The sequence below is a fragment of the Anas acuta genome, chromosome 12 (assembly GCF_963932015.1).
Source record: "Anas acuta chromosome 12, bAnaAcu1.1, whole genome shotgun sequence".
NCBI classification, from domain to species: Eukaryota; Metazoa; Chordata; class Aves; order Anseriformes; family Anatidae; genus Anas; species Anas acuta.
This window is the reverse complement of record NC_088990.1, coordinates 839,751-864,941: the sequence shown is the minus strand read 5'-3', so window position 1 is coordinate 864,941 and position 25,191 is coordinate 839,751. Positions and strand designations below refer to the sequence as shown.

Here is a 25,191-nt window from a genome sequence, read left to right as displayed (position 1 = left end):
TACCCGAAAATGGTCCAGGTGTCCACATAAGCACCTGCCTCTCAGCATTTTTATTCAGTGCCAGAGGTTCTGCAGTTGTAGTCACTGCACGTGAAGCTCACTCTTGGCTTAAAAAGCCTTCCAAGCTTATTTTTTGTCATATTCAGGTCACGTAGTGAGTTCTCTATCTCGTGCCCCATCCCAGAAGTTGGCCTTTATCAAACAGCTGTAACCACTGCTGGTGTGCCAGAATACCTCAGCTTTGGTGAAGGCCTCAATTAATCCAACTCTCAAAAGTCAAAATCACCTTGACTTACGCTTTTGCTGCAAAAGAAAAAAGCCAGAAAGCCTCACAAACTTTGAACAACTTAATTTATTAGAACCCATATACGTTGCTTTCATTAGAAGAATCAAGTTAACACCTAATTCAGGGCGAAATTACATTAAGACAAACAAAAAGTTGCAGTGCTCAAATACAGTATTTACTGAAGACTGCTATTCTTAGGATCCTGGTACAGGTTTATACTTACTGTGTGGTATTAGTACGGTGTCTAATTCGGAGCAGGTTCAGCATTTTATTTTTAACTGAAAGGATATCACACCATGCAAAGGGCTATTCCCCCCATCTGCCTCCCACAAGTATGATGTAATGAAGAGCTCAAGCCTTAAACAAAACAACAAAACCCTTGAGATGCATCACCAGAATTTGAAATTTTTATTTCTTGTATACTGAAGATTCATTAGAAGAATATCCCTATAGCTAAAAAAAAAAAAAGTACAACTTTTGAAATTTAATAGGTCCACTGAAATGACATCAAGCAAACCTTAGCTGTTATTTGAAATTGGAACCTGAGTGCAGAGATAAAGTACAATCACCCACGTCAAAGGTCCTATAATTTCTTTTCACAGTAGCCCTTTTGGAGAAGCAGGTTGGGTTAATAACCTTAATTTCCTCTACTGTACATCAATTGAATCATTTCCATAAAATTCAGAAAGTGCTTAAACACATAATACAAAAAGTATCTAACTTACAAACTCGTCTGAGATAGAACCACAAAACATGGAACGTGGCAGATGTCGAGAGAGATCTGTATCAAAGTATTAAATTGTAAATTAACTCGAGTGAGTGTGACGCAGGATGGAGGCTCTTGAAACAGTAAAATGGTGGCTACAACTTATTTACTGAGGGGAGGGGTGTTCCTTCCAATAAAGTTCCTACGAAGCTGATGTAAACTTGTCTTTGTTTCTCACTATAACACTTGCCCTTTTTTTAACACGTACACAAAAATTTCCTATGAGCTGTGTTGAATTATCTATATTACCTTCTAAAATAAGATATTAAACAACTTTTTTCAGGATGTATCGAATTACTGAAATTCTACTCTCACTGATTTCCAGCTGTAGCTATGAGTTTTGGTCACTGTATATTAGACTTAAAATGGTACTTGCTTCTGAGGACTACTTCACTGTCGTATCTTTCCTCAGTTACATTAAGGAAGGAGCAACTTTTTTAAACATTCAGTTTTCATTCTCAACTGATAGCTCACCTGCAAAATACAAAAACACAGCACTCATGAGAATAGCGGAGTATTTTTGCTCATACAGGTATTACTGTAGAAAAGGAGTCCTTTGGCTGTACATTGTTTCCACAGTGTCTTTGTTACATGAGATACAAACTGTACAAGTTCTCCAGTTTACAAAGTTTTCTAATTTGCAGAAACAGCTCAGCCCATATTTATAATATTGGTTTCAGATGAAAAGATTCTTACAGGTAAGGTACAGTCTAAGTAATTGGCTCAATGTAACAACAGAAATGTAGTTTTAATACAATTTGCAATAGTACAACTATGTACATATGTACACAACCGCTTCCTTCTGTTATTTCACTAACTTCGAGTATACTTATCGTTTTTTTTTATCAGTTTCTTTTAAAGTATGAAACACTGGAGTAAAAATGGTTCAGTTTGCAGCACTTCAAGTTCTTCAGTTGAGATCTCTTCTCATCTCCATTTCCTGTTTAATTCAAGCTTTAAAGAACACCATCACCACCGAAGCGTGGCTTGCCGTAATCGACGAGGTCATTCTGTAGATCTCTTTCTTCATCATCTGCAATTGAAATATTCAGACCAAATCTGATGTGACACTACTGAAACAGATATTTGAACGCGCTTTCTACATCCACATTGAATCGGCCTTGTCTGGTTATGGGAATGAAGTCATCAGGGGAAATATGGAGGAGGCATATGGGCTTGCAATTACAAGTCCAGCTGTCAGCACTTTGGGAGTTGTCCCCTCTGAAAAACTGTGACTTCACACTATTTAATATCCTTGGCTTTATTACAACTGTGTTTCACAGATTTATTGACTTAAGAGATCGTAGAACTTGTTAAACTTACTACTGTAATTTGAGTGTTCCTTTAAATGTTTCAAACTCTCCCACCAAAACCCAACCACAAAGTCAGCTACTTGAAAAGTTGTATCACCAACTTTTAACCCATTCTAAAGTTAAAACACTAAGATTTTACAAAAATGTTGAGTACCTCATGCAACTTGCATAGAGAAGTCATTATGACTCTCCTCCAGGTCTCTGAATAGATTGCAAAGGAGCAAGGTAAGGCTTTTCCCAGCTGCTTGCCAGCTTTGAAAAATGGTATCCTCCCATTTCTATCACGTGGCACCTTTCTCAGGGAAGGCTTTTTTTTTTTTTTTTAAACCAAATGCTCAAATTGACTTTGCTGTCAACATTTTTACATAGTGCTATCTTGCATCTCAGGCTTGAGTGTAAAATTTGAAGACAGACTTAAAAACGTAAAAAGCAGCCCTCTACCTTTCCAAACCTCTTATCAATGGAGATCTGTGATCTCTCTCTCAGCCTTGCTGAGGAATCAGCAACACGTTCCTCACCATCCCTCTTCCCAACTGAAAGAAATCCATCTTGTCAGGCCACCACAGGATGAATAAATAGCCCTCCAACCAAGACGTGTACTCCTGAATGTGTAGTTCAGCCAGGAAATACACAGCAGCAGGGATGAGAGCACAGCAGGGGCAATGCAGGGTAAGCAGTCCTGCAGCTGATGCAGAGTGGCCAATTTGGGAGTGCCACATCTTTTCCAGCTGCGTTTGGTTCACCGTTACAGTAGAGTTTCTACTTTGTCCTTGACTGGAAGAATGAAAATGTTCCAGCTCATCTTTCAGACCCTGAATGACTGTCTCTCTCTCTACCACTCTGTGCTACTTCTTGACCTCTTCCTGGGGTTTTAAGCCTCTGGGAAAATCAACAAATTAAAAACAAAACCCCAAACTTGTGCATCCTCAGTGTAACCATTTACTGTAGCACATGCACAGACACACACACAAACAGAATCAGCCAAGGAAATTCACTTCAATAGTTTTTGAAAGAGATGTCTTTAAATAGATTATTCTAGCTGCCATAATTGAGGTGTCTCCTCTGTGGGTCCTCAGCCTTCTTCCCTCAATAAATCAGAAAGTCCTGAAAGTTCAGTTGGTTTTAATTAAGCTTTTGCTGCATTTCAAAGCTCACAATGTCTCTTTATATTCAGGAAATATGTTTGTTCACAGGAAGGGAAAGCAAAGCTCAAGCCATTGGAATCAGTTGCATTTCTCCACAAGTTCACCAAGCCTCTTACTTGAGGACGAGCTGTCTGAAGCTCTAAAACACTTCCAGAAGGAGTTTGGTCATCAGGCTGCAAGTGAGGCAGGTGCCCAATAGTAACCTACTCCCACCAGCAAAAGTCTTGTTAATCTATGTGACATGCTTTTGTTTGGTAATAACTACTACTAAAGCACGTGGCTATCACTTGATTTGTATCATCTTTCACCATCCAGCCACCACAAAAAACAAAACAAAACAAAACAAAACACACATTTACTATAGCAGAAGCCAACACGTTAAGTATCACTTTGCATTTCCAGCAGGTGAACTGCACTAAGTGATGCCAGACTGGATACTGACATCCACGTGAGCACACCTCCCAGATCTGTGTATTTTTCTCTGAGAATTTCAATAGAAGGCCCACACATTTCTAGTGGCAACAGAAAAACATGTTTAACCAAACTGCTCTGTTTGCACATGCCAGATGCTTTGTTCTAGCCTAATGCAAAGCCATGTGATGTTTTCCTAATAGTTTTTTCGGCAGAAATTCATTTTTTTTCCCTCCCTGACCAATTATACCAACCCTTCCTCCAAAAACCCCACAATTCCACCTTCTCCTCCTCTACAAACAAATTAAGTGCACAAGCTGATGCAGACTTTCTCTAAAACGCTGCTCCTGGCAGTTCCACCTTCCAGGCTGCTTGACTTGCACGGGAACAAGTCATTAGGAAACAAGATAAGAAAGGTTTGGAAAATTAGGTTGTAACGTATGCTGCTCAGACTATTCAGGAAAAGGCTTCCTGAGGCCACTCTTCAATCTTTACTACAAGATACAGAATCTATTACATCTACATGGATATAAAGAGGGGTTGGTCAGAACAAGCCCAAATTTAAAGCCAGCAGAGCAGTGAGCTGCGAGGTGTCACATCAAAATGTGAAAGTTTTGAGACCACTTTCAATTGGAGCTTTTTTTAAACTTCCCTTGCATAGCGAGCGACATAACCACAACCTCTGTGGTTTGGAACAATTTTCTACCCTTTAATACTCTACCAGACCCACCCATTTGTGAGAGGCACGCAGGGTGCCCTTCAGGGCCCTGGGAGCAGTTTACCACCTGCAGGATATTCGCTCTGGGCTGGGAGGCAGCAGGAGAGGAACATCAGCACCACGAGGGCAGCGGCTGCCCAGGACAGCGCTGAGCCGCAGGCAGGTGAGCAGCCGGGCATCTGCTGTGTGCTAGAGGGAACTGAACTAACAAACTAACAAAAAACCAAGAAGTGCCCACAGGACTGCCTGGATGTGCAGAGCACAGGGTGGACACACAGCCAGGCACAGCACACCCTGCATTCCTTCCCAGTACAGAATCGTAATCGTTAGCAGCGAGTCTCCTGCGTCCATGGCACATCATCAGCAAGAGGCCGCCTGTACTTCTGTGCGTTCATTTGGAAGCTGGCTTTAACGAGCAATTTACAACCTCATAATAACCCATCCAGAGGAACAGACATGAGTAATCAAGAGTGACTAAAATCCCCTGCTACAGCTTTGAGCAAAAAGTGTAACAAAACAGACCACATCATCTGGAGCACAGTTTTCCTTTTCATCAGTAAGTTAATTAATTGCCCAGGGTTCTGATCCACACTTTTCTTTTGCTTGTTCATGAGTTTCAAACTACCAGCCTAGCCAAAAAATGCTTACACCGCATAGCTAGATGCATGCCCACAGAAGTTAGGTGCTTTTTATCAGCTTTTTCTATTAATTATGCCTAAAACAATAATGAAAAAATTGTCTGAGAAACTACCAGTTAAAAAGCTTGCATTATAAGGATCAAAATCAGGGGACACACAGAACTTAAGAGTTACTTCCCCCCCCCAGTTATTTTGCATTTCCTTAATCAGCAATAAATGTTTACTTAAACATTTCCACCCTGCAGACATGCAAGCCTTTCAGGAGGTATTTCCAAACAGCTACATGGAGAATGACAGACAACGTGGCAGACACACGGCAGACAAGCAATGGAGGTGATACTCTGAAGTGCATGCAGAACGAGGCGGTGAACATGCGTATACAGGTATTAGGCTAACACCAGATGAGTTCTGAGGTTTGGTTAACACGGAAAACCAGAAGTCTGTTGAATCTGTGTACAACGCACAAAAAATTACACTGAGAATCGGTAACTGAGACTCCATCGTGTGCCACCTCTAGGCAGGTGTGACAAAAAAAGCAATAGTCAAAAAGCCACGCTTCTCTACTTGAAAATTGCTTTAGTAAGGTCGAAGACTACATTCCAGCTAGCTGTACACCAGATTCTGGTGTTTAGAAAATCAAGAGATTTCAAATTTCGGAAATGATTTTCCTAGCAAAAACTGTGCACAATTCAAGTAAGCTACTGAAGTACTCTGAGAACTGCTGTAGCGTTGCTTTCAAATGGAAAGCGAGACCAAATTTTAAAAATTGCCTAAAGCTTACTTATTCCATATTAGAAATTGTTGATCAGCTAGTAGTGAGGCTTTACACAAATTCAACAAGAAAACTCAGAGTGGATTTTATTACAATGGGATGGAGACAGGGCCCAAGCTCACCTTGGACGTCTTCTTCTCCACCATCACCATCCTCTTCCTCATTGTAAGCCAGCTCAGCCTGTTTGTCTGCCTCATACTCACCCACGTTCCCATCATCCCCATTATAATCTGCCAGTTTAGAACCCTGCTGCGGATCAACAGGGGATTCATTCTCATCAAAGAATCGGCCTGCGAAGTAGGCAAAGGATTAAGTCAGAAGCAGAGAGGAAAGAAATAGAAAGTTTCCAAATGAAAGCAGGCTGCAGGTTAGGATTATCGGCTGTCTGTAGTAGTTTTGATTGGAGGAAAAGGGGCAGAAGGGAGAGTGCGGGCAGGAGGGAGAACAACGCTGTTTATGGAACACCTCCATGGAAAAAGGATGTACTCAACCACTCGGAACTTGTCTTGTGAAATCTTCATTGTTATAGGCTTCACTCTTTTAAATGCTGAAGGGCACACAGTGAAAGTTTTGTACTTGGACTTTTTCCTGAGGAGTGGAATTTTTCTATACAAAAACAGACCAGCACGTTGAGCAATGTATTTCTGACTTTGTATACAGCAAATAATTTTACCAAGTGTGTATCATACTATCAAGAGTAAAAATCTAACAAAGATCTGCCTTGCACCTCTGATTTGATTTTTTTTTAACCACCTAACGAACAAGTTTCCTGTTGAGCTTTAGAAGTTTTTGAAGTGCCCTGAATTCCGCATTTCTGTCTCACACCAAAGAACTAAGAACTGGTCCAGACAGTGGTGCAATAAACTAGAAAAATGCAGGAACCATAATTAGCTGGAACTGTGAAATGCCCAGACAGCCAACCAAGTACCAATGACAGACTAAAGCTATAACATCAAGCTCAGATCCGTGTTTAATGGGATACTAAGGAGATATGCTCGAGTCCACAGCAATTCAGTCTGCTTGTCCATTGCTTAAAGAAAGCGACACTAAACCAAGACCACAGAGGATTCAAGTCTGGAGGATTAGGTATAAATGAAAAAAAATAGGATTACAGTGAGATACAATCTGGACAGGCTGGAAACGAACTGAGGAAAGAGTCTGCCAAGGCAGATATTAAGTGATTCGTGTTGGAAACAAACACAGAAGCTAAAGAACACGATTTCAGCATCAGGATTAAAAAACAGGTTGAGGTTACAATGAACAGATGTGAAAATGAACTTCTGTCTTAAAACAGCGGTAACTACTGGTTGTGGCAGCGTAGAAAATTCAGCACAGAAACAACGACACACTGCTGCTGTGGTTTAACCCGGCTCAGCACCACACGGCCGTCTGCTCACTCCCCTCTTCCCCATGTAGTACGGGCAGAGAATCAGAAGAGAAGGTAAAACTCATGGGTTGAGATAAAGACAGTTCAGTAAGACAGAAAAGGAAGGGATAACAATTATAAAATACACAAAGCAGGTGATGCACAGTGCAGTTGCTCACCACCTACTGATCGATGCCCAGCCCAAGCAGCAGCAGTGCCGCCCCCAGCCAACCCCCCCAGCTTTCCTGTTCAGCACAGCACCTTATGGTACAGGACATCCCTCGGCCAGCTGGGGTCAGCTGTCCTGGCTCTGCCCCCTCCCAGCTCCTGGTGCAGCCCCAGCCTCCTTCCTCGCTGGCAGAGCAGTGTGAGAAGCTGAAAAGTCCTCAACTGTGTGCGCCCTGCTGTGCAGCAACTACCCCATAGATGTGCCATCAGCACCACTCTCATCCTAAGCCCAGCGCACAGCACTGTACCAGCAACTAAGAAGAAAACCAACTTTACCCCAGATAAAACCAGGACAAGTGCTTATCCAGATGAGGAAGAAAGGCAGAAGAAACACATCTAATGCACCTCAAATGCAGAGGACAGAAGTTTTGGTCATTTCCACAAAATAAGTAAGAAGAAACTCGATCTGTTCATAAGTGAGAAGCGATACATTATTCACTCTTCATCTCTGTAATTAACTAACCCTTGCTAATATTGCTTGTAATCTTGGACTCTGCCTTATACAAACATGCAGAACTGTGCAATTCACCCATTAAATATAAAACGAGCTATGGGAAAACAGCTCAATGTGCTTAACTTATAGAAAAAACAAGCTTGTAGATATACAGAAATAGTATAGCAAGAAAGTACCGATTAAGTTTAAGCTGATAGAAGGAAAGGCTAAAATATTGGAAGGATCCAAGGAAATGCAGCAAACCAACACAGACCTGCTGTGCTGGAGCCTGCACACAGCACACCTCGGCGCACAGGACAGCCCTGGCAAGCTCGGGTTCCTGCTCAGCTTCAGGATGCAGCTGCTCCTTCACTACAGCACCTGCCTCCTGCTTTAAGGGTTTGGCATTTTTGCCAAACCCCAGTCATGCAACTGTCCACAATGACATGTGTGTGCTGGAGCTGGTCTCCTCTGTACCAGAGGGATGAGTTTAGCACCAGTGGACCTCTCCAAATGGCCACTGTTGATCAATCATCTAAATAAAATCTTCTAGAAACCTGGACTAGTTCATTTCTCTCTGTGACAGAGCAAAATCCTCTCCTTCGCTGTATCATTAGGATGCAAGTTATTGCAAGTAAGAGTTACCACAAAGAGAAAGGGAAAATACTGATCAGTGATAATTACTGACTCTCAGGTATCCACAGCCTTCAACAGAGACATTTCATTCACTGATCCTGCCTCAAAGCCCCCCCGCTTAGTAATGAATTTAATTCATTACTAAGGATGACAGAAATCCATTTAAAAATGTCAACAACTGAAGTACGAAGGTCCATCCTCTCCGCTGTGGTCACTCACACAAGTGCAGGATCTTCTCAAGAAGCTCATTCAATAAACTAAACATTCTTGCAAATCTCAGGACACACATAGTGGAAGAAAAACTGAGCAAATTGCACGTTAACTTTGTACATTGTTTACTGAATCACATTCATTTATTGAGTTATTCCAATACCCTCACTTTACCAGAAAGATCCAAGAGTGATATTAAAACAACTCAAGTCTGCCCTAATGAACCTTTTCCAGGAACAGCAGGTTGATATCCAGCCCCCACCTATTCCACCCTTGTCTTTTACATGTCCCCCTCCACCTCCCCTAAAATTACAGGAGCATAGTATTGCTACTGAGATCATAAGAAAACAGTTTGAAAATAATTCTCCTATTATAGGAACAACAGCAGAAAGATGCTACATTAAACACTCTAGCAAATGCCAGTATCCCAGTGTTATGGTATTAGCTGCAAGGCAGAGATGCATCTCAAAAACAACGGCACAAAGACAACCACAGACCCATGCAAATCTTACCTGCTGTCCGCCCTATTAAGCCCCCACAGTATTGCTTCCAGCATACACAATAAGCAAATACATGATTTGCTCCTGCCTAAAGAATTCTTCCTTGGGCAGACATGGAAGAGAAGGGTGCTGGAAGGTTTCCTCATGCAGAACAAACTTCTGGCCAATACACATATACTACAAATTCCCCTGTGTAAGGGCTGAATTCTTATGATACTGTCCAAAACATCGTAGGTAAGCCAAGTAACCACATGAATATAAGTCACTCTATCATGCACGTAACAAAACTCTTAAATTAACGATCAATTTAAAGTGTAGTAGTTTCCTACAACGTTTTAAATTCCTATAAGCTATCGGTTTTGTACTGATTGAATACATATGAAAGATGACACATTATGGCATGCCTTTCCTTGTTTGTTTTAAAAACAGCCTAACATTACATTTTTTTTCAGGCTTACTCTCCAGAAGGCCACCTGCTCTTATGGTTCCTGTTTTCCAAACAGGCAGTAATAGAACAGATAGAACATAAAACAAAGTATATGACATGGACCAACTTACTTTGCTTCATCTTTTGCAAGTCGCCAACTTTGCTCTTTGGAAGTTTTATATGGTCAGCTTCAATTTTGTGTTCTTTCTGACCTTCCATATTTTCTCCAAAACTTAAATGCTGAAGAGAATTTGGAGGTATCTCTTTCACAGTATCAACATTTCCGTCATTGCCACCATGCAAACCTACAGAATAAGGAAATGTGTTCAGTGCTTATGTGGTTCCAAAAGATGGTTTTTGGTTTTAACGCTACTGCAAAAGATAATTCATCACATTTTAATAAATAATCAATATTCAATTGTTAGCTTCTGATCTGATTTTCAGTAAATATTTAAGTGTTTGATGAAGCCTTGAATAATTCACTTATATAATTTTTTCTTCCTGCTGATTCTGCTTTCATATTCAAAAATCTACCAAGCAACATAAAGTGTTTCAAGAGCTACAATCTGATCAGAAGGTTATGGGAGTAGGTCACAGAAGTTATGTTAAAATAAAAAGCAGAATTACAGGACTACAGAGCCAAGGAATACAGAAAACCCTGGTCTCCTTGAAATTTATGGTAACTTTCTCTTGATAAACTCTTCCTAAATTCAACAAAACAAGCATTTCACTTGCCATATTCACATTTTCTCATTAATAAAACTCAGAATGAGAGCTACCTCAAAACAACACAAATAAATATTTAAAAGCCTTGGCATTTAGAATATTAAACTTTAAATGCATATACAAACCTTGAGTTCACTGATGTTGGTATTCTAATCTGCTTATCTATCCACTACGAAAAGCAAGAAATTAAGAAATACTTCTGCTGGCTTCTTTTCAAAAGAACCAGTAATGGGCATAACTTATTAAAAAAAAACCTTCCAATTGTTTGATCATGTCGTAAACACACAATGCATATGTTATAGTTTTGTTTTTTAGCAGGACAGCATTTGAACATGCCACCTGAAGCACAGAGCAGCCGTAACTTAATGTTCTCTTGACATTAATACAAAGTCACTTGATCCACAAGCAGTAATTTTAAACATATTTTATATGGATTTGTGTCTATTCTAACTGCAATTCTTCCAAACCCTTTCTCTGCAGCACTTCTAGTTCTCTCACATCCTAGACCTCCCACACATCACCCTAAAGTTAGCTGTTAACAGAAACAGGAGGCCACTGAGCAAGTGGTAGTACCACTGCTTAATCTCCAAGTAGATCTTCAATCGACTCCTAATGGTATGCTGCAGCTCTACCTAGTACCCTAAGCAGGTGTACTAATTTCTGTTACTCTCTTCTGTCCAGTGGAGGAATCTGGAAGCACTTACTTTTGAAATTTCTAGCTGTCAAATTTGGCTGAAGTTGGTCAAAGTGCTCCAAAATTACCGTGTGTGTGTGGAGGAAGAAGAGATCACGTAACCAGCCACCTCAGGGGGCCAGACTAAGACTAGCCTGTAGTAATCTTGTATGCAACAGATATCAATAGTTGTTCTTCCTTTTTGTAACAACATCAAATAAGAATAAAAGGCTGTCCATGTGCACCTAACGTTCATGATACGATAGCAGATACTAATCGGAAATTTTGCTGCAAAAGCTGACACATCTGCTAATAAGAATTTTACCTGCTGCCAGATTTGGAGCATGGGGCTGTTCAGTTGGAAGATTTATAACAGGTTGATGACCATCACTTCTAGGAGCTGAAATAAGTGGCTTCTTTAAAGCTAAAATAAAACACATTGACAAAAGCCTTAACATGAAACATGAACATATATCAGCTCTTCCTCTGACAATCTTGTAAATACATTGTTTTCTTGTTTTCAAATCACAGATGAAAATATGAAATACAAGATTTCCTGGAAAATTATTAGAAGCACTGAGGCGCTCAGTTTTGAGAATTCAAATCTGTAACAAACAGTAAAAAAAAAATAAAAATTTTACACCCCACTTGAACTTTACTATCATAGGCAAATTTTAAAACTTTGCATTTACTATGAAACATAAAGTATTTATGCAGAATATATAACATCAAAAACCCAAACGTGAAAGTATTAGAATATTTCTCCTAACCCGTGGGAGTATCTTCAGCCTTAGCAGGGTCATTATCTTCTATTTCAGGCATGCCTGCATCTCCTCCTGGTTTGATTTTGTCTGTAAGACAAGAATAGGATGTTCTGCCTTATTAACCTTTAAGTTTTAAGGCTGAATTTCCCTCTTGTGGAAGGCTCCAAGACCAGAAAAGTCTTTCATCCACAGAAAACATCCCACATTGCTAATGCAACTACAAGACTTCTTACACTGTTTTGCAAAGTCCCTCAGGATTGCCTTGGAGCACTGATCCCAAAGTCAGCCAGTCAGTGCAATCTTCAGAAAAGGATGGGAAACAGATGCACTGCTCTAGTTTGCTTCAAGAAGCTTGCTGGAACAGACACTGAACCGGTACAAAAAGGTGTGGATTCAGCACTACGAGAAGCAGAAGCAAGGGGAACCCATATACTTCTTGGAATGGACTAGCAGCAGGAAACAATTATGGTAATTACTTGCTGGGTCTCCCGTACAGCTCATAAAAAAAGGTTTCCCACTGCTCCTGGTCAGTTACCCAGCTGGAGATTTCTCACAGTGGTTTCAATGCTCCTCACCCTGAACCACTTTCTCTGTGCATATTCCTGTTCTGCAGCAAGCCCTTTCCCCAGTAGCTCACCCCAAGACAGATTTCACAGTGAGTGGAGTGGCAATCCCCAGTTCACAACTGGCCACTTGAGGAAGGGAGATGCCAAATAAACTATGAAAACGAACACAAAACTGTGCAAGAAACTGCTTTCACAAAAGGACCCAGAAAAAGGACATGACAAACTCTGGATACCTGTAAACTCTAACTTAGTACAGTGACATGGAGCTAATCAAGTTATCTAAGTCTAATAACACATTGCTCTGCTTCAAAGAAACACATGATTCTGTACGACAGCAAAGGATGCAACACGTTTGGCTCATTATCTATCACAACTGACAAAAAAAGGAAATACCTTTGCCGTTTACAACATGATCTGAAGGCTGCTCATTCTTTTCTGCATTTTTATCTTCTGTCTCTGTAACAGTCTTAGATATTGCCTGGTCATCACTATTGGGATTTACTTCAGTATCTTTACTGGCTTGAATTTTCTGTGTGGCCTGTTAGAACAAATTAATAAGAAAACAACATGAAGCATATCCCTGAACATTCAATAACAAATTCTCTCAAATTTAAGATTACTTTGGGCAAGCAAAATCACATTTATAAATTAGATAATCATCAAAGCAAAAAGAGAATTCCTCTACATATGAATTTCACTCTGGAGGGTAGGAGCTGAGATTCTGGACACATAAAATGTAAAATATTTCATGGTTATATAACATTTACATTAGCATACGTACAACAGCTGAACCATTCATAATTTATGAATAACAGAGTTAGCCCAGAAGAATAGAAAGGAAACCTTTACTGCTCCACAACACATTAGTTTTAATTGCACTAGAACAGATAACCTTGGAAAGTTGTTTTCATAGGCGCTACATTTGCTAGCGTTCTGCCTCTAGCAGGAAGACACCACTTGTAATCTATAAATAAACAAAACTACATGGGCACACAGAGAAAATTACTATGGTAAAAGGAATGAAGGCCAACTCAGCTCTTACACACATCACAGACTGGTGAAGATATCATTGGCCTTAAACCTAAGGTCACATACTTAAAAACAATTCTAGCTTTAAGGGACGATCTCAATGAAATCTACTTGAAGTCTGCCTTATTTGAAATGCTTGTAAACAGAGACTAAACAAGGAACAGAAGTCTTCAGAAAAGTATATTATTTCATCTGTTTGTAGGAAAGAGGCTAACACTCTACTGACAGCTTGCAGCATATAATTGCACACTTGACACCATTTAAACACTATTGATATTTGCATCACATTAGCACTAGAGGCCTCAGAGCTCAAGCTCCCCTTTGCAATAACCTGTACAAGAACACAGATCCTACCCTGCAGAGCTACAAAGCAATATCCGTTTTACAGAGAAAAAAATAAAATCCGGAGTGGTGGTGTGATGCAGGAAGGCTGTAGCAGGCCAAAGAATTAAGCCTCATCTTCAAGGCTCAGTTCAATGACAGCAAAACATGCAGATGGCCTTACACTAATATCCACCTAGGGCTGCTCAGTACCATGTTTAACCAAAAGTTAGAGAAGAAACGTGCACACCCTCCAATATATCTGAACTACTGAGTCAGGAACCTGCAGACTTTGGGCTCTTCTAATTCAAAGAAATGTAATCGTGCATTACCTTTTGTTCCCGTGCAATTTGGTCCATTAATTTCTTTATGTTTTCTTCATGTTGCAGTCTCATTTCCTTGATCTGCTGCCCACACTGGAGACTTAATTAGAAACGCGTTATCAGTCATATTTCATTTGGTTCATATTATATGTTATATTTGCTCTCTCATAAATAAAATACGGGGAAAAATGAAGTGGAACAAAAACCTAAACTAGAATAGTCTGTCCAAAAACCTTCAATGTGGAATAAGGCATGTGGAATGGAAATGGACTGAATACAGAAAAAAAAAAAGCAGAACTGGAAAAAAATAGGGACAAAGCAGAAAAACAGAAAGATAACAAACGTGTCTTGAAGACATTTCCTCCGAAACCTGGAAAGCAACCGAAAATTCAAGCTTCACAGTTAATCTGTCATCAGCACATATTTATTCCACTTGGAAAGTAATACATCTTCCGTGGCTGTCAACACAGAAGATGCACAACTACTACTATCACTTACTGCTACCAACTCAAATAACAAGATCTGAATGACACAGCTAGATGTCCCAACTTCTCTAACAAGCCACAGAGAGATCCACACAATTCACAAAATTCTCATCTCCCACAAACCTGCAAATACTCTACAGGGCACACACAGAAACAGGTATGTACTTTTTTTTGGCGAAAGTTTCAAATATTTTCTGTGTTAATCTTCTGCATTCCCTAGGGCTTCAGGAGTAATTTTTCTCCTTGCTTCTTTAACATACTTGAAATTCCAATTATACGTAATGCTTTCAACTTCAGTTCAATAAATTACACTTTTAGGAAGACGGCAATTAACAACCCTACTGGCTTCCAGAATGCTGTTGATTAAACTCTTCCACATATTTGTTAACTAAGATCTCAACATTAATAACAGAACTTCAAAAACAACTAGCTGAGTCAAAGTCCCATCATGAATGGGTACGCTCAAATTTGAGGATTAACAGGAATACGAGTAACTTGTGCTATTTAATGCACCTTTATCACATACACACAAATCTACCATTACTAACGTTCTTGAAGACATACCTGTCATACTCCAGTCTCCTTGTAAGGTAAGTATTGTTCTTCTTGTACTCGTGAAGCTGATCTTCCTGACGAATGAATTCCTGGCGTAACTCTGCGAGTTGTTCTAGATCAAAAAGCAAAAATGAACATGAATGTACAGCTGTAACAAAAAAAATGCCCTGTGGCAGATACAACTTTTAATATCGCTATGTAAGTTAAAAACTTGCTCGAGTTTTTTCTTCTACATAAAGATTCTTCAACTAATTTGAAAAAGATGCCAACTTGCTTATGCCAGATGTCAATACAGATTACAGAACAAATCTTCTGATACTATGACTTAAACTAAAAGAAAATGAATTGTTCTTTACCTTTTCATTCAGAAAACTTACACAACACTAGTTCACCTGTTGAAAATTTCCCCAATTTTCTGAAAAAAATCTGTTATTCTGAATATCACAAAATTTCCGTTACATTATTGCTTTTCTGCAATAAATGTAAAAAGAAGTACTTTCACACCATCCATGGAAATCGTACATTTCCTGTCTTCACAAGGAACTGTTCTAAAGGTTCTTTCCCCTGCTTTTAAGGATACAAATAATTGCTTAAACTCCCTACTATTTTAAGCTGCAGCTCTAAAGCTACAGGCAGAAGTGTCAAGTATGCTGTCTGCAGGCACGTACAAAGTTTGGCAGTAGCTGGTCTAGGTTTCTCCAAAACCAACACAGTAAGATACACAGACGTGGTTACAGTGTCTGTAATAACAGCCTAAAAAGATGCTTTCTGGTCCTCTTCTAACCCAGCATTAGTATCACAGCATTGCTGATCCAACTCTACTGCACCGCGTAGCTGGTCACAAAAGCAGCTGTAGTATCTTGGGAGCCATGCCAGGACACACCATCCTTCTGCAGCCAGTGGAGCAAAGTCTGCGAGGGCCAACCCTACACTTATAGCCAGACTAGATAACCAACGAGCATCATGAAATTTCAGATTATGCAATCTTCCAAGCATCATTCAATCTTTCATTTAAGCTGCATTCTGCAGTACCTCACCAATTACAAAACATGCAGCTTCACAGTCTGCAAAAACACAGTTCGGCCTTAAATTCCTTACCCTTTAAACGATGTATGTCTGCCATCTGATATGATATATTGTTCTGCAGCTTAATCTGAAAGGAAGAAACAGTTATATGAATACAGGAAATCTCTGGCAAAGTAGAGAGGGTTTACACAGTTTAGACTGTAAAGACTGAGGTACATTTGAATTCATTCTTTTTTCATTGTGAAGATGTGTAAAGAATCATCAGGATGACATATAAAAAGTTCTTGCAAATGCAAATAATGTATATTTAGTTATCTGTAAGTGATAACATCAACTTAAATATTTAGGCTTTGCTAGGAAGGAAAAAATCTGCCTTTTTCTGAAAAAAAAAAAAAAAAAAAAAAAGCAGATTTTGCCAGGGCTAAAATTAACACACTGAATTCTGATACTGCAAAGGGGCCCGCGAATTCCCAGCGTCAAAGCCTAAGTATAGAAAAAGTATATAAAAATAGGCAAGCAGCATCATAAGCAAAAACAATGTTTCACCTAATGTATGCTTAAAGTAAATATTTAATGTGATGCTAGGTAAAATTTGTATCACAAATTATTCTTTTAAGAGAGAAACTGACAGCAGTGGACTTCCACAACAGCTTTTAATTTGGTATTCTTAGTAAGGAAAAAAATAGCAGTTCAGTAAGAAATGCATGTACACAAAGTCATCAAGGAAAGATGCTTCCTCTTGCTCTTACACAAAGACAAAAATAACAGAGGCAAAATGCAGATATAGAGAGCAAACTGAGAAAGGGTGAAAAAAAAATTATCTATGACCACCATCAGGCAACACGGATTCTGTCATCATTTCTCTTTGTAGTTTCATGACTGATGTAAAGGATAACTCTAAAAGGGTGCTGAGACAGGGCCGTCGTTCCTGGGTTACAAGGCCAGGACTACCTCTTGGAGCAGCAAAGACTGCATGCAGTTAACTAAAAAAGGCAAAGCAAACAAACCAACAAAAAACAACAGAAAGCTTGGCCATTAGTGTTTTCACACACAGCTTTGGTGCCATCTCAAATCCAGTTGTCTTTGCTCTTGAGAAGCCCCCTTTCCTACTCCACAGCAGGGTGGAAGCACGCAGCCCTGGAGGGGACGCACGCAGGCTGCTGTGTTCCCCCTGGGTGCCAAGCCAGTTACCTGCATTTCCTGCCAAAACAAACGCAGCCGAATGCCCTTCCTTCCCTAGGACTTCCTCCACCCACCTCCAGCTTCCCTTTTTTCAAACCTTTTGTTTCTTTAACACCGTGTCAGTGACTGTGTTTGCCTCTTTTTTCTATATAGGAGAGGCACTCCAGCTCTGATTGCCCCAGGCGGTTACAACTCCAGGAGCTACAGCCACGCCAGACCTGCTGAAATGGGGATTTTCTGCAGGACACCCCACACAAAGGCTTAACGGGGCTGCTCCCCTGAAACTGAACGGGGTACAGGGACATCTGACCTGTAAAGGGGGAACTGTCTCTGTTAACAGGAGTTCGACTTGTAGATAGATAGCATCAGTTCTATCACACAATCCTTCATTTTGACAATTTCGAGTTTCAGAGAAAAGTGACAGGATTCATAGCCCAAAAAGCTTAGCTGACAGCAAATGTCCCTAATCAGAGGGACAGAAGCAGAAGCAGGTTTTTATGATTCATGGGATCTGTTCCACCTACACATGCAGAGAACCCACCCCACAACCATGGCACAAGTCCAGTTCTTTCAGATCTGTGTCCTCCTGGAATCCAGACCCATTTGCACCGTCCGTATTTCTCAGTGGCTTCTCAGATCCTTTCCAGAGCAGTTGGGAAGTGTAAAAGAAATTGCTGGAGCTAATTATATGCAAAGGCAACGCTTCCAGTGCTGTCCAAATTGTAACAGTCTCTTCATATAAAGAAAAGTTATAGACACACCGGAGCTTACGTCTACACATTTATTGCAGGACTGAACACAGGTGGTAACCGCTTCCCCATGAAACAAGTACACATCCAGCTGTATTTCCCTGTGAGTCATTTCTTTCTCTAGGGCAAATGTCCTCTGAACTGCCTGCTGAAGCAGCACAGGAGGTGTCCGTACCCCTCTGGCTCGCTTCAGGCCCCTGGGCATTCCCGATGCATTGCTGTGGCACACGCTGGAGCAGCACAACGCAGCTCCTTAAAAGACCGACAGCACAAGGGGCTGTGCTCCGCAGTTCCATGATCCTTCTACTATGAATTGCCCAGTGCCTTTTTCAGAACAGCCAGTGCTACCACCAGGCAATTACCACAGCCTCGGAGGTGCGGTATTTGTCATGCTAATGATCAGGAATATGCATGGAGGTAGGAGGAGGCACTCAACACCGCTGCTGCAAATTACACCCTTGCAAACTGAGGAGCCACCAACTGGCTTTGGCAAAAAGGAACCCAGCCAGCTGCTTCCGAGGATGTTTCACTCGACAGTTTCATCCCATTGAGCAGCACTTCTAGGCACTGGCTAAAGGGCAAGGATGTGTTACACACCCAGCACAGCTTTGGAACGAACAAGGCGTGCTCCTAAGAGCTGCAACAGCAAACACAGAGATCCGAACCCCTACACGCTGGATGGCTGCCATCTGGGAGCTCTCCACCACGAATTCCTGCCATTCAATCATTTTACTGAGCTGACAGCAAAGCGATGTGTAAAACTATGAACAATGCATCCTCCTGGTGTGCTGCAAACAAGTATGAAAGGCTCAGGACTCCCAAACACTGTGAGCCACTGCAGCCGCCTGCCTCCCCAGGAGTTCTCCGCTTTGTTCCAGGGTCCAGCAACCATCACGGGGTGATAGGGAAAGAGAATTCCCAAGAAGCCAGGTCTTGTTAGTAGAAAGAGGGTGATTTATAGTTGCTGCCTCCACCGTGGATGTTACCAATCGCTGTTCAAAATCCGAGCTTCTGATCACTGCCACGTTCTGCCACAGCTCCTTTTCTTTACCAAGGTGTTCTTTTTTTACCAAGGTCTTTACCAAAGTTTTCTTTTCTCAAGGTGTTCTACGATACCTTTGTGAGATTTGCAAGGCCATAGTTCTAGAAGGCCTAAATACAGTGGGCTCAAACGGCTCAAACTAGATTTACAATCAGTTGTTCTCCAGCTTCCAGCGCACCAAAATAAAACGTTCAGCTGCATTTCAAGGGGTCATCTTCATGGCAGCCTCTAAAGACATTCAGGAGCTTCCTCCTTTGCCTCTCAGCTTTCACACCTTGTGAGCAGCGGGTGCTGCCTTACCGCAGTTCAAACTTTGAGTGTGTGTAGGTTTTGTGGGTGTGGTTTTATTTTTTTTAAAAACAAGACACGAAGCCATTTTATTATCTTTGTTTTTCGTTCTTACGACAGATCTACGTTCTGGTGCAGTGTGACTGGCTTGTTATGCGTGCAGAGGGAGGGAGGAGAGAGGCAGGGGTTTGGGCTCGGCTGCAGATATCACTGACCTAGGAGGAAGCTGACAGCAGAAATTCAGGTTGCCTCTGCACTGGAAAATGCACGGTTGATTTGCGTGACCACCAAAGAACCTCTTATAAAGATGAAGGAGCACAAAGCAGAACTGACACTGTGACAGGCACCAGAGGGGCATCTTTCAAACGAGTTTGCTATGAAACAAACCTAGATCTATTGTGATCTCCTGACAGCCCAGGAGTTACCAGTGGTGGTGCTTTATTATAGCTCCCGTATTCCACTAGTGGGCTGGGATCACTGGAATAGCTTGTTCAAAGAACATCTTTGCCAAATTCTATTCCAAGATAAAAAAGTTCTCAGTCAAGTCTTTTGGTCAGGTGCTTTATCCATACTCTGCATTTTTTTCAGTAACATCTTTTGACTGTTTCATCCTCTAAACCACAATCACTTAAAGGTTTTTCATCTTTTTGGTTAGTTGATTGGCTTTAAATTAGGATATAAGCCACTGAGAACATGACAGTAGCTCAAAGAGGAGGAAAAGAAATGGCCAGTGACTGGTTACCAAAAAAACCCATACTGCTATTCTCATCTATTAAAGCAGATTGACCATTTTGAGCACAAGTAAAGAAATGCTGATACTCAAAAGCTACTAGCTTGTAAAATAGCAGCTTCTGGACCAAAGAAAGAAGATACAAATCATATATTGCAATATGCATACTATTACCAATAAAAATAACTCTGAGGTTCGTTAGTTTCTTCTCTTTTGCTGCCCTCCTGCTCTGCCCTGCAAGATGCCAGCCCGAAAGCATTCCCAGAGCAGCCAGGTTCACAGAGAACAAAGCGGTCAGCACACGCAGCTCAGCAGCACCTCCAGTTGTATTCTGCATCAGCGGGCTTCCAGTGATTCTCATGAGGCACCCTGACCTTCACTGGCATTTTGTCTCCTGGAGTCCTGCAGCACAGTGCTAGCCATGAATTCTTACCATTTTAGTATCCACGAGAGCCCAAGGAAGGGCGCTCCAGCACATAATTAGGTGCTGTGATGGATACCCCCAGTGTTTTCAACCCACTACCATTTGTGGATGCTTGCTTTTATTGGAGAGGACACTGAACACCTAACCCTACCTACCCTCACTATTTGGGTATTAATGCTCAATTAAAAACAAACACAGAACACATCGGTTTAGAAGACTGTAACCAGTTCTCTGTCTTTTACAAGGGTAATCACCTTTGTTACAAACCTAACCGCTTTAATGCCAGCACACCAGTTCAGCTTCTTTTACTTGCCACAGACTAATACTTTCATGCCTGTGTAAAATACTTATTGACAGATTAAAGTTGATTTTATGGCGTCACAATGCGTTTAATTTGTATTTACTTCCAATGGAGAGCACTGGTATCTACCATTACATACCTCATCAGGGTTTTTATCCCAATCTCTCAGGAATCCAATCAGAAAAAAATACATTAAAAAGAAATCATGTTTGTTGAACACACAATAACTTAGTGCTAATGGCTAGTAGGAAAAAAAAAAACATAATTTCGATACAAACTAAAACAACTTGAAAGACTTGGTAGTTCCCCCAACTTACTTCCTGATAATTAGATTAAGACGTGTAACTGTTTACTTTCTGTGACAAAGAAACGTATTTTCTTACCCTGCTCATTAAAAGTATGATATTAAATGGCCAGAAAAACAAACTCAGCCAGTGATAAGCCTGACAGGGTGGTATTTCCATAAATCCTAATGTGATAAAGTGTTCAGTTAGACGCTATAATTATGAACTGTATGCAAATGAAGCACACGCCGCCATGCACATGGCTGAGTAAAAGGGAACTTGTCTGCTCTCTACCGCAGGCTTAACTCCTCTTAACTCAGGGCAATAGCTCTGAAAGCAGGCCAAGGAAAGTTGATGCACTCCCTCATTCTCCTTTCCACAAGGAAAGGAATTCCCAGGCCACGTCCACAGAGCAGGGCAGGCTGAGTTTCCTGTTGGCGTGGCTAGGAGCAGTGACACGTTATGTCAGCAGCACGATTTTTTTTCCACGTACACACTGGCTGCAGCAGAACCAGAGGCCGGCGGGCGAGGGGAGCCGAGGCGCAGCCACAAGCTGGAGGTGCTGCACCTGGGTAGACAACCCAGCCTTGCAGAGCAGCGAGCTGGGGCTCTGCTTTTAAGGCTGTGCACAGCTCCCTGACCGCTCAACACCGACTGAATAAACCCAGGAGGCAATTAACAAAGAAATTAACAGGAGACGTCTGGAAAACGGAGTTTTGGCGGCTCTCAGCACCAACGGGCCCGCAGCCCCTGGTCATTCAGCCTCCCTGCCCCGGCCGTACCTTGCTGTCCTCGCACTGCTTCACCTGCCCGTCGCGGGCCTGCAGCTGGCTGCTGAGGTGGCTGTTGTCGGCCTCCTTCTGCTCCAGCTGCTTCCTGTGCGAGTCCACCTTGCCCAGCAAGTCCGAGTTGCGCCTCTCCAGCCGCCCGCGGGCCACCTCGGTGCGCTGGGCCTGGCTCTGCAGCTCGGCCAGCTCCTCCCGCAGCAGCGCCTGGCGGGACGAGGCGCTCCAGCAGTTGAAGGCGAGCACGGCGATGACGGCCAGCAGCGCCACGAAGACGAAGGAGGGCAGCCGGCCGCCCCTGCGGTTGGCCCCGAAGCCCACCATGGGGGAGAGGCCGCGGGGCGGGGGCGTCGCCGCTCGCCGCCGCCGCCGCCTCCGCCTGAGGGGAACCGCGGCCGGGGCCGCTCTGCCCCCGCTGCCGGGGCTCCCAGGCGCCGACTCCGGCCGGGTCGGGGACCGGGACGCTGAAGGGGACGGGGCCGGGGACGGGGCCGGGCCGGGCCGCGGAGCCGCGCTGGCGGCGCGCCGCCCACCCCCCTCCCCTCAGGCCCCTCCCCGCCGCTTCCGCCGCCCGGCCCCTCTCGCGAGATGGCCGGGCTATCGCGACAGCGCCGCCGCCCGCTCAGGCGGGAAGGGGGCGGCGCGCGTGCGCTTGGTGGTTGGGGGGGGTGTGAGGGGAGCCCGCTGAGGGCCGTGAGGCGCCCCGTGAGGGCAGCGCCTGTTTGTGACCAAAGCTCCAGTAAAGCACCAGGCCCCGGCTCCCCCGCCTCGTTTCTCCCTTGTGTTGCTGTGGCTGAGGGAGGGGGGACCCAGCCCCGAGCCCGTCCTGCCCCCGGGGCCTCCGCCTCAGCGTGGGGAGGGGGTGACAGGGGAGCCACACACGGCTTTAAGCTCTGGAGAATCCCCTTTGGTAGTGGGATTTAAGCTGTGGTGGTGGTGCACCCCTCCAGCAGCCCTGTGACCACGCTCATCATCAGTGGCACGGGGCTGTTAGAGGTGTCGGGAGAATTTGGGGAAACAGAACGGGTCCCTGGGGCAACTGGGAGGAGGAAGAAGAAAAGAATGAGGCTGAAGAAATAAAGCATAAAACCAAATATTTCCCATGGTACAGCATACGTGGCACAGGGTCTGCTGGCTGCGATAGCGGTGTTTGGGCAGGCGCACGGCGTTGTCGTTCCATCGGGTGCCGTGCCCAGCTCCTATCTCGCACGCCAGCATTTGCATCTTGGCACTCGTAATTGCGGCTGCGTGGGGAGCCAATTAATCTCAATTTGCCAAGCTGCTTTCTGCAGATGGCGGTGTAGATTCACGGTCTGTATCTGCTGTTGCAAATTTTATAAAGCCAGTCACAGGTTTCCGAGTGTTCTGTTAAGCTCGTTCTTTCTGGTACAGTAATTCTATGCAAACCTGGACGCTGTGAGAAGGGAAGTGCTCGTCTAAATGACATAAATACAATATTAAACATCAGTTTGAGCCCGGAACTATGTCTGGGTTTCACACCCGGTGACTCTCACTGACCTGTAGAAGTCTGCTCAGAAATGTTTCTCCTCATGTACCGCTCAGCACTGTTTCCCCTCTCTGGTGTGAGCTCTGCTGCGGAGCTGGCAGCGAGCGATCTCCCTGGCAACAGGGAGCTTTGTGAGCCTGGGGGAGAGCTGCCTGTGCACGTTTTTTGTGGTTGCCTTTGCATATCTGAGAGGTGAGGCAATAGCAAGCGGTTTTCCGATTAATTTGCATTTCATTTCAGGCCCCGTGATCCAGTCCTAGTCTGTTCTGTGCCTTGCTGGAATGGCTGTGTTCTTGCCCAGCCTTCCTGAGCTGTGGTCTAGTGTTTGACCATGATCTTACGCCAAGTGTTGGAATAATCTGTTGGCATCTTCAGCTCAACCTCTGCCCGGGAGCTTGGCTAGTCCTTCAGAAAGGTTTATCTTGGCTTCTTTGACCTCACCGTAAAACAGTGGTAATGGAAAGATCCATTGCCTGTTATACACTCCATAGCTGTCATTGTGAGACACAAAGCGAGCACAGCTAAGCTTTAAACACCATACGTGCCTTGGAGGAACTGAAGGATGCTAAGAAGAAGAATTGTTCATGACCGAATCAAAACCTTACATGCTCCTATATCTTTCTACTTAAGAACTGCTCTGTAAGAGTAGTCATAAAGTATTCAAATTTAACATCCTTGCAGAAATAAACAAAAAAAAAAATCAAAATATACAGTAGTAATGCATAACTTTGGAAAGAGGAGATATGCAAATTGGGGTTTGTCAAAATAAAAGTGTTTAGGGGGATATAACGTTTCTATATAATACAGAGTTTCTTTCAAGACAGAGTATTGGAAGCCCAGCCCAGGGGCAGGTCACTTATCAAAAACACTGGCAGGATCTCAGAAATAAGTGTACTTTAACACAGTTGGAGGTGCTATTTTAAGTTTTCAGCTATCTTCCTAAGAAACAGAAGTTGTGTCCAAACAAAGAAAATAGAAAAAGCAATCTGTCAAGTTAAATGTAGAAATACTGTGTGGCAGACCAAAATGATCTTGAAGATAAACTTTCCAAAGGAATGGAAAATGTTCACGTGTATTAGAAAGTGTCAAAAGAAGCAGCTGAGTTGAAATCTGGCTGGAACAGAAAAGATTCTGTATTTCTGTTCACTACAGAAGATTCTCCACAGAGACTTTAGCTGGGGTGCAGGTGTATGTCAGGGGAATGGGAAACATCAGTGATTCAATCATCACAATTCGCTTGAATTTAATAAAGTTTTCTTGAGATTCCTTGTGAAGTTTTCATAAATTAAACCAGTAAGCTATAAAGAGGACAAGTTTGCTCCTGGATTAGTAATTAGTGAAAAGCTAGGAAGAATGGAGTTAGGAGTTTCTTTACTAGTGACACGACAGTTTGTGACCTTTTCCCACCTATTCATAAGGGATCTGAGGGGGAAAAAAAAGCACTGAATAACAGGGCAATATAATTTGTGGAAGTTAAGCATCATTTTTCAGAGTAATCAAAAATGAAGCTGACTGGAAAGGGTTACTGAATTTCATGACACTGAGTAACTGAGTAAATAGAACAGCAGAGGAATTCAATTTT

General features: G+C 42.6%; 1 protein-coding gene across 2 annotated transcripts; it reads right to left on the bottom strand.

Annotated features, from left to right (window-relative positions):
• Positions 1-334: 334 nt before the first annotated feature.
• Positions 335-22,669, bottom strand: GOLM2 (golgi membrane protein 2). 2 transcript variants are annotated; one of them, XM_068696168.1, is made up of 10 exons: positions 22,100-22,669; positions 16,390-16,444; positions 15,301-15,403; positions 14,261-14,351; positions 12,972-13,116; positions 12,019-12,099; positions 11,574-11,672; positions 9,981-10,154; positions 6,172-6,339; positions 335-2,085 (listed from the first exon to the last, which is right to left on the bottom strand). In XM_068696168.1, the coding sequence occupies exons 1-10, from the start codon at positions 22,424-22,426 to the stop codon at positions 2,009-2,011; spliced, it is 1,320 nt and encodes a 439-aa protein (XP_068552269.1). In that variant the 5' UTR covers positions 22,427-22,669; the 3' UTR covers positions 335-2,008. The 2 variants fall into 2 exon arrangements, with proteins under 2 accessions (XP_068552269.1, XP_068552270.1); XM_068696169.1 differs by lacking the exon at positions 6,172-6,339 and having other exon boundaries at positions 22,100-22,668.
• Between the last annotated feature and the right edge of the window lie 2,522 nt (positions 22,670-25,191).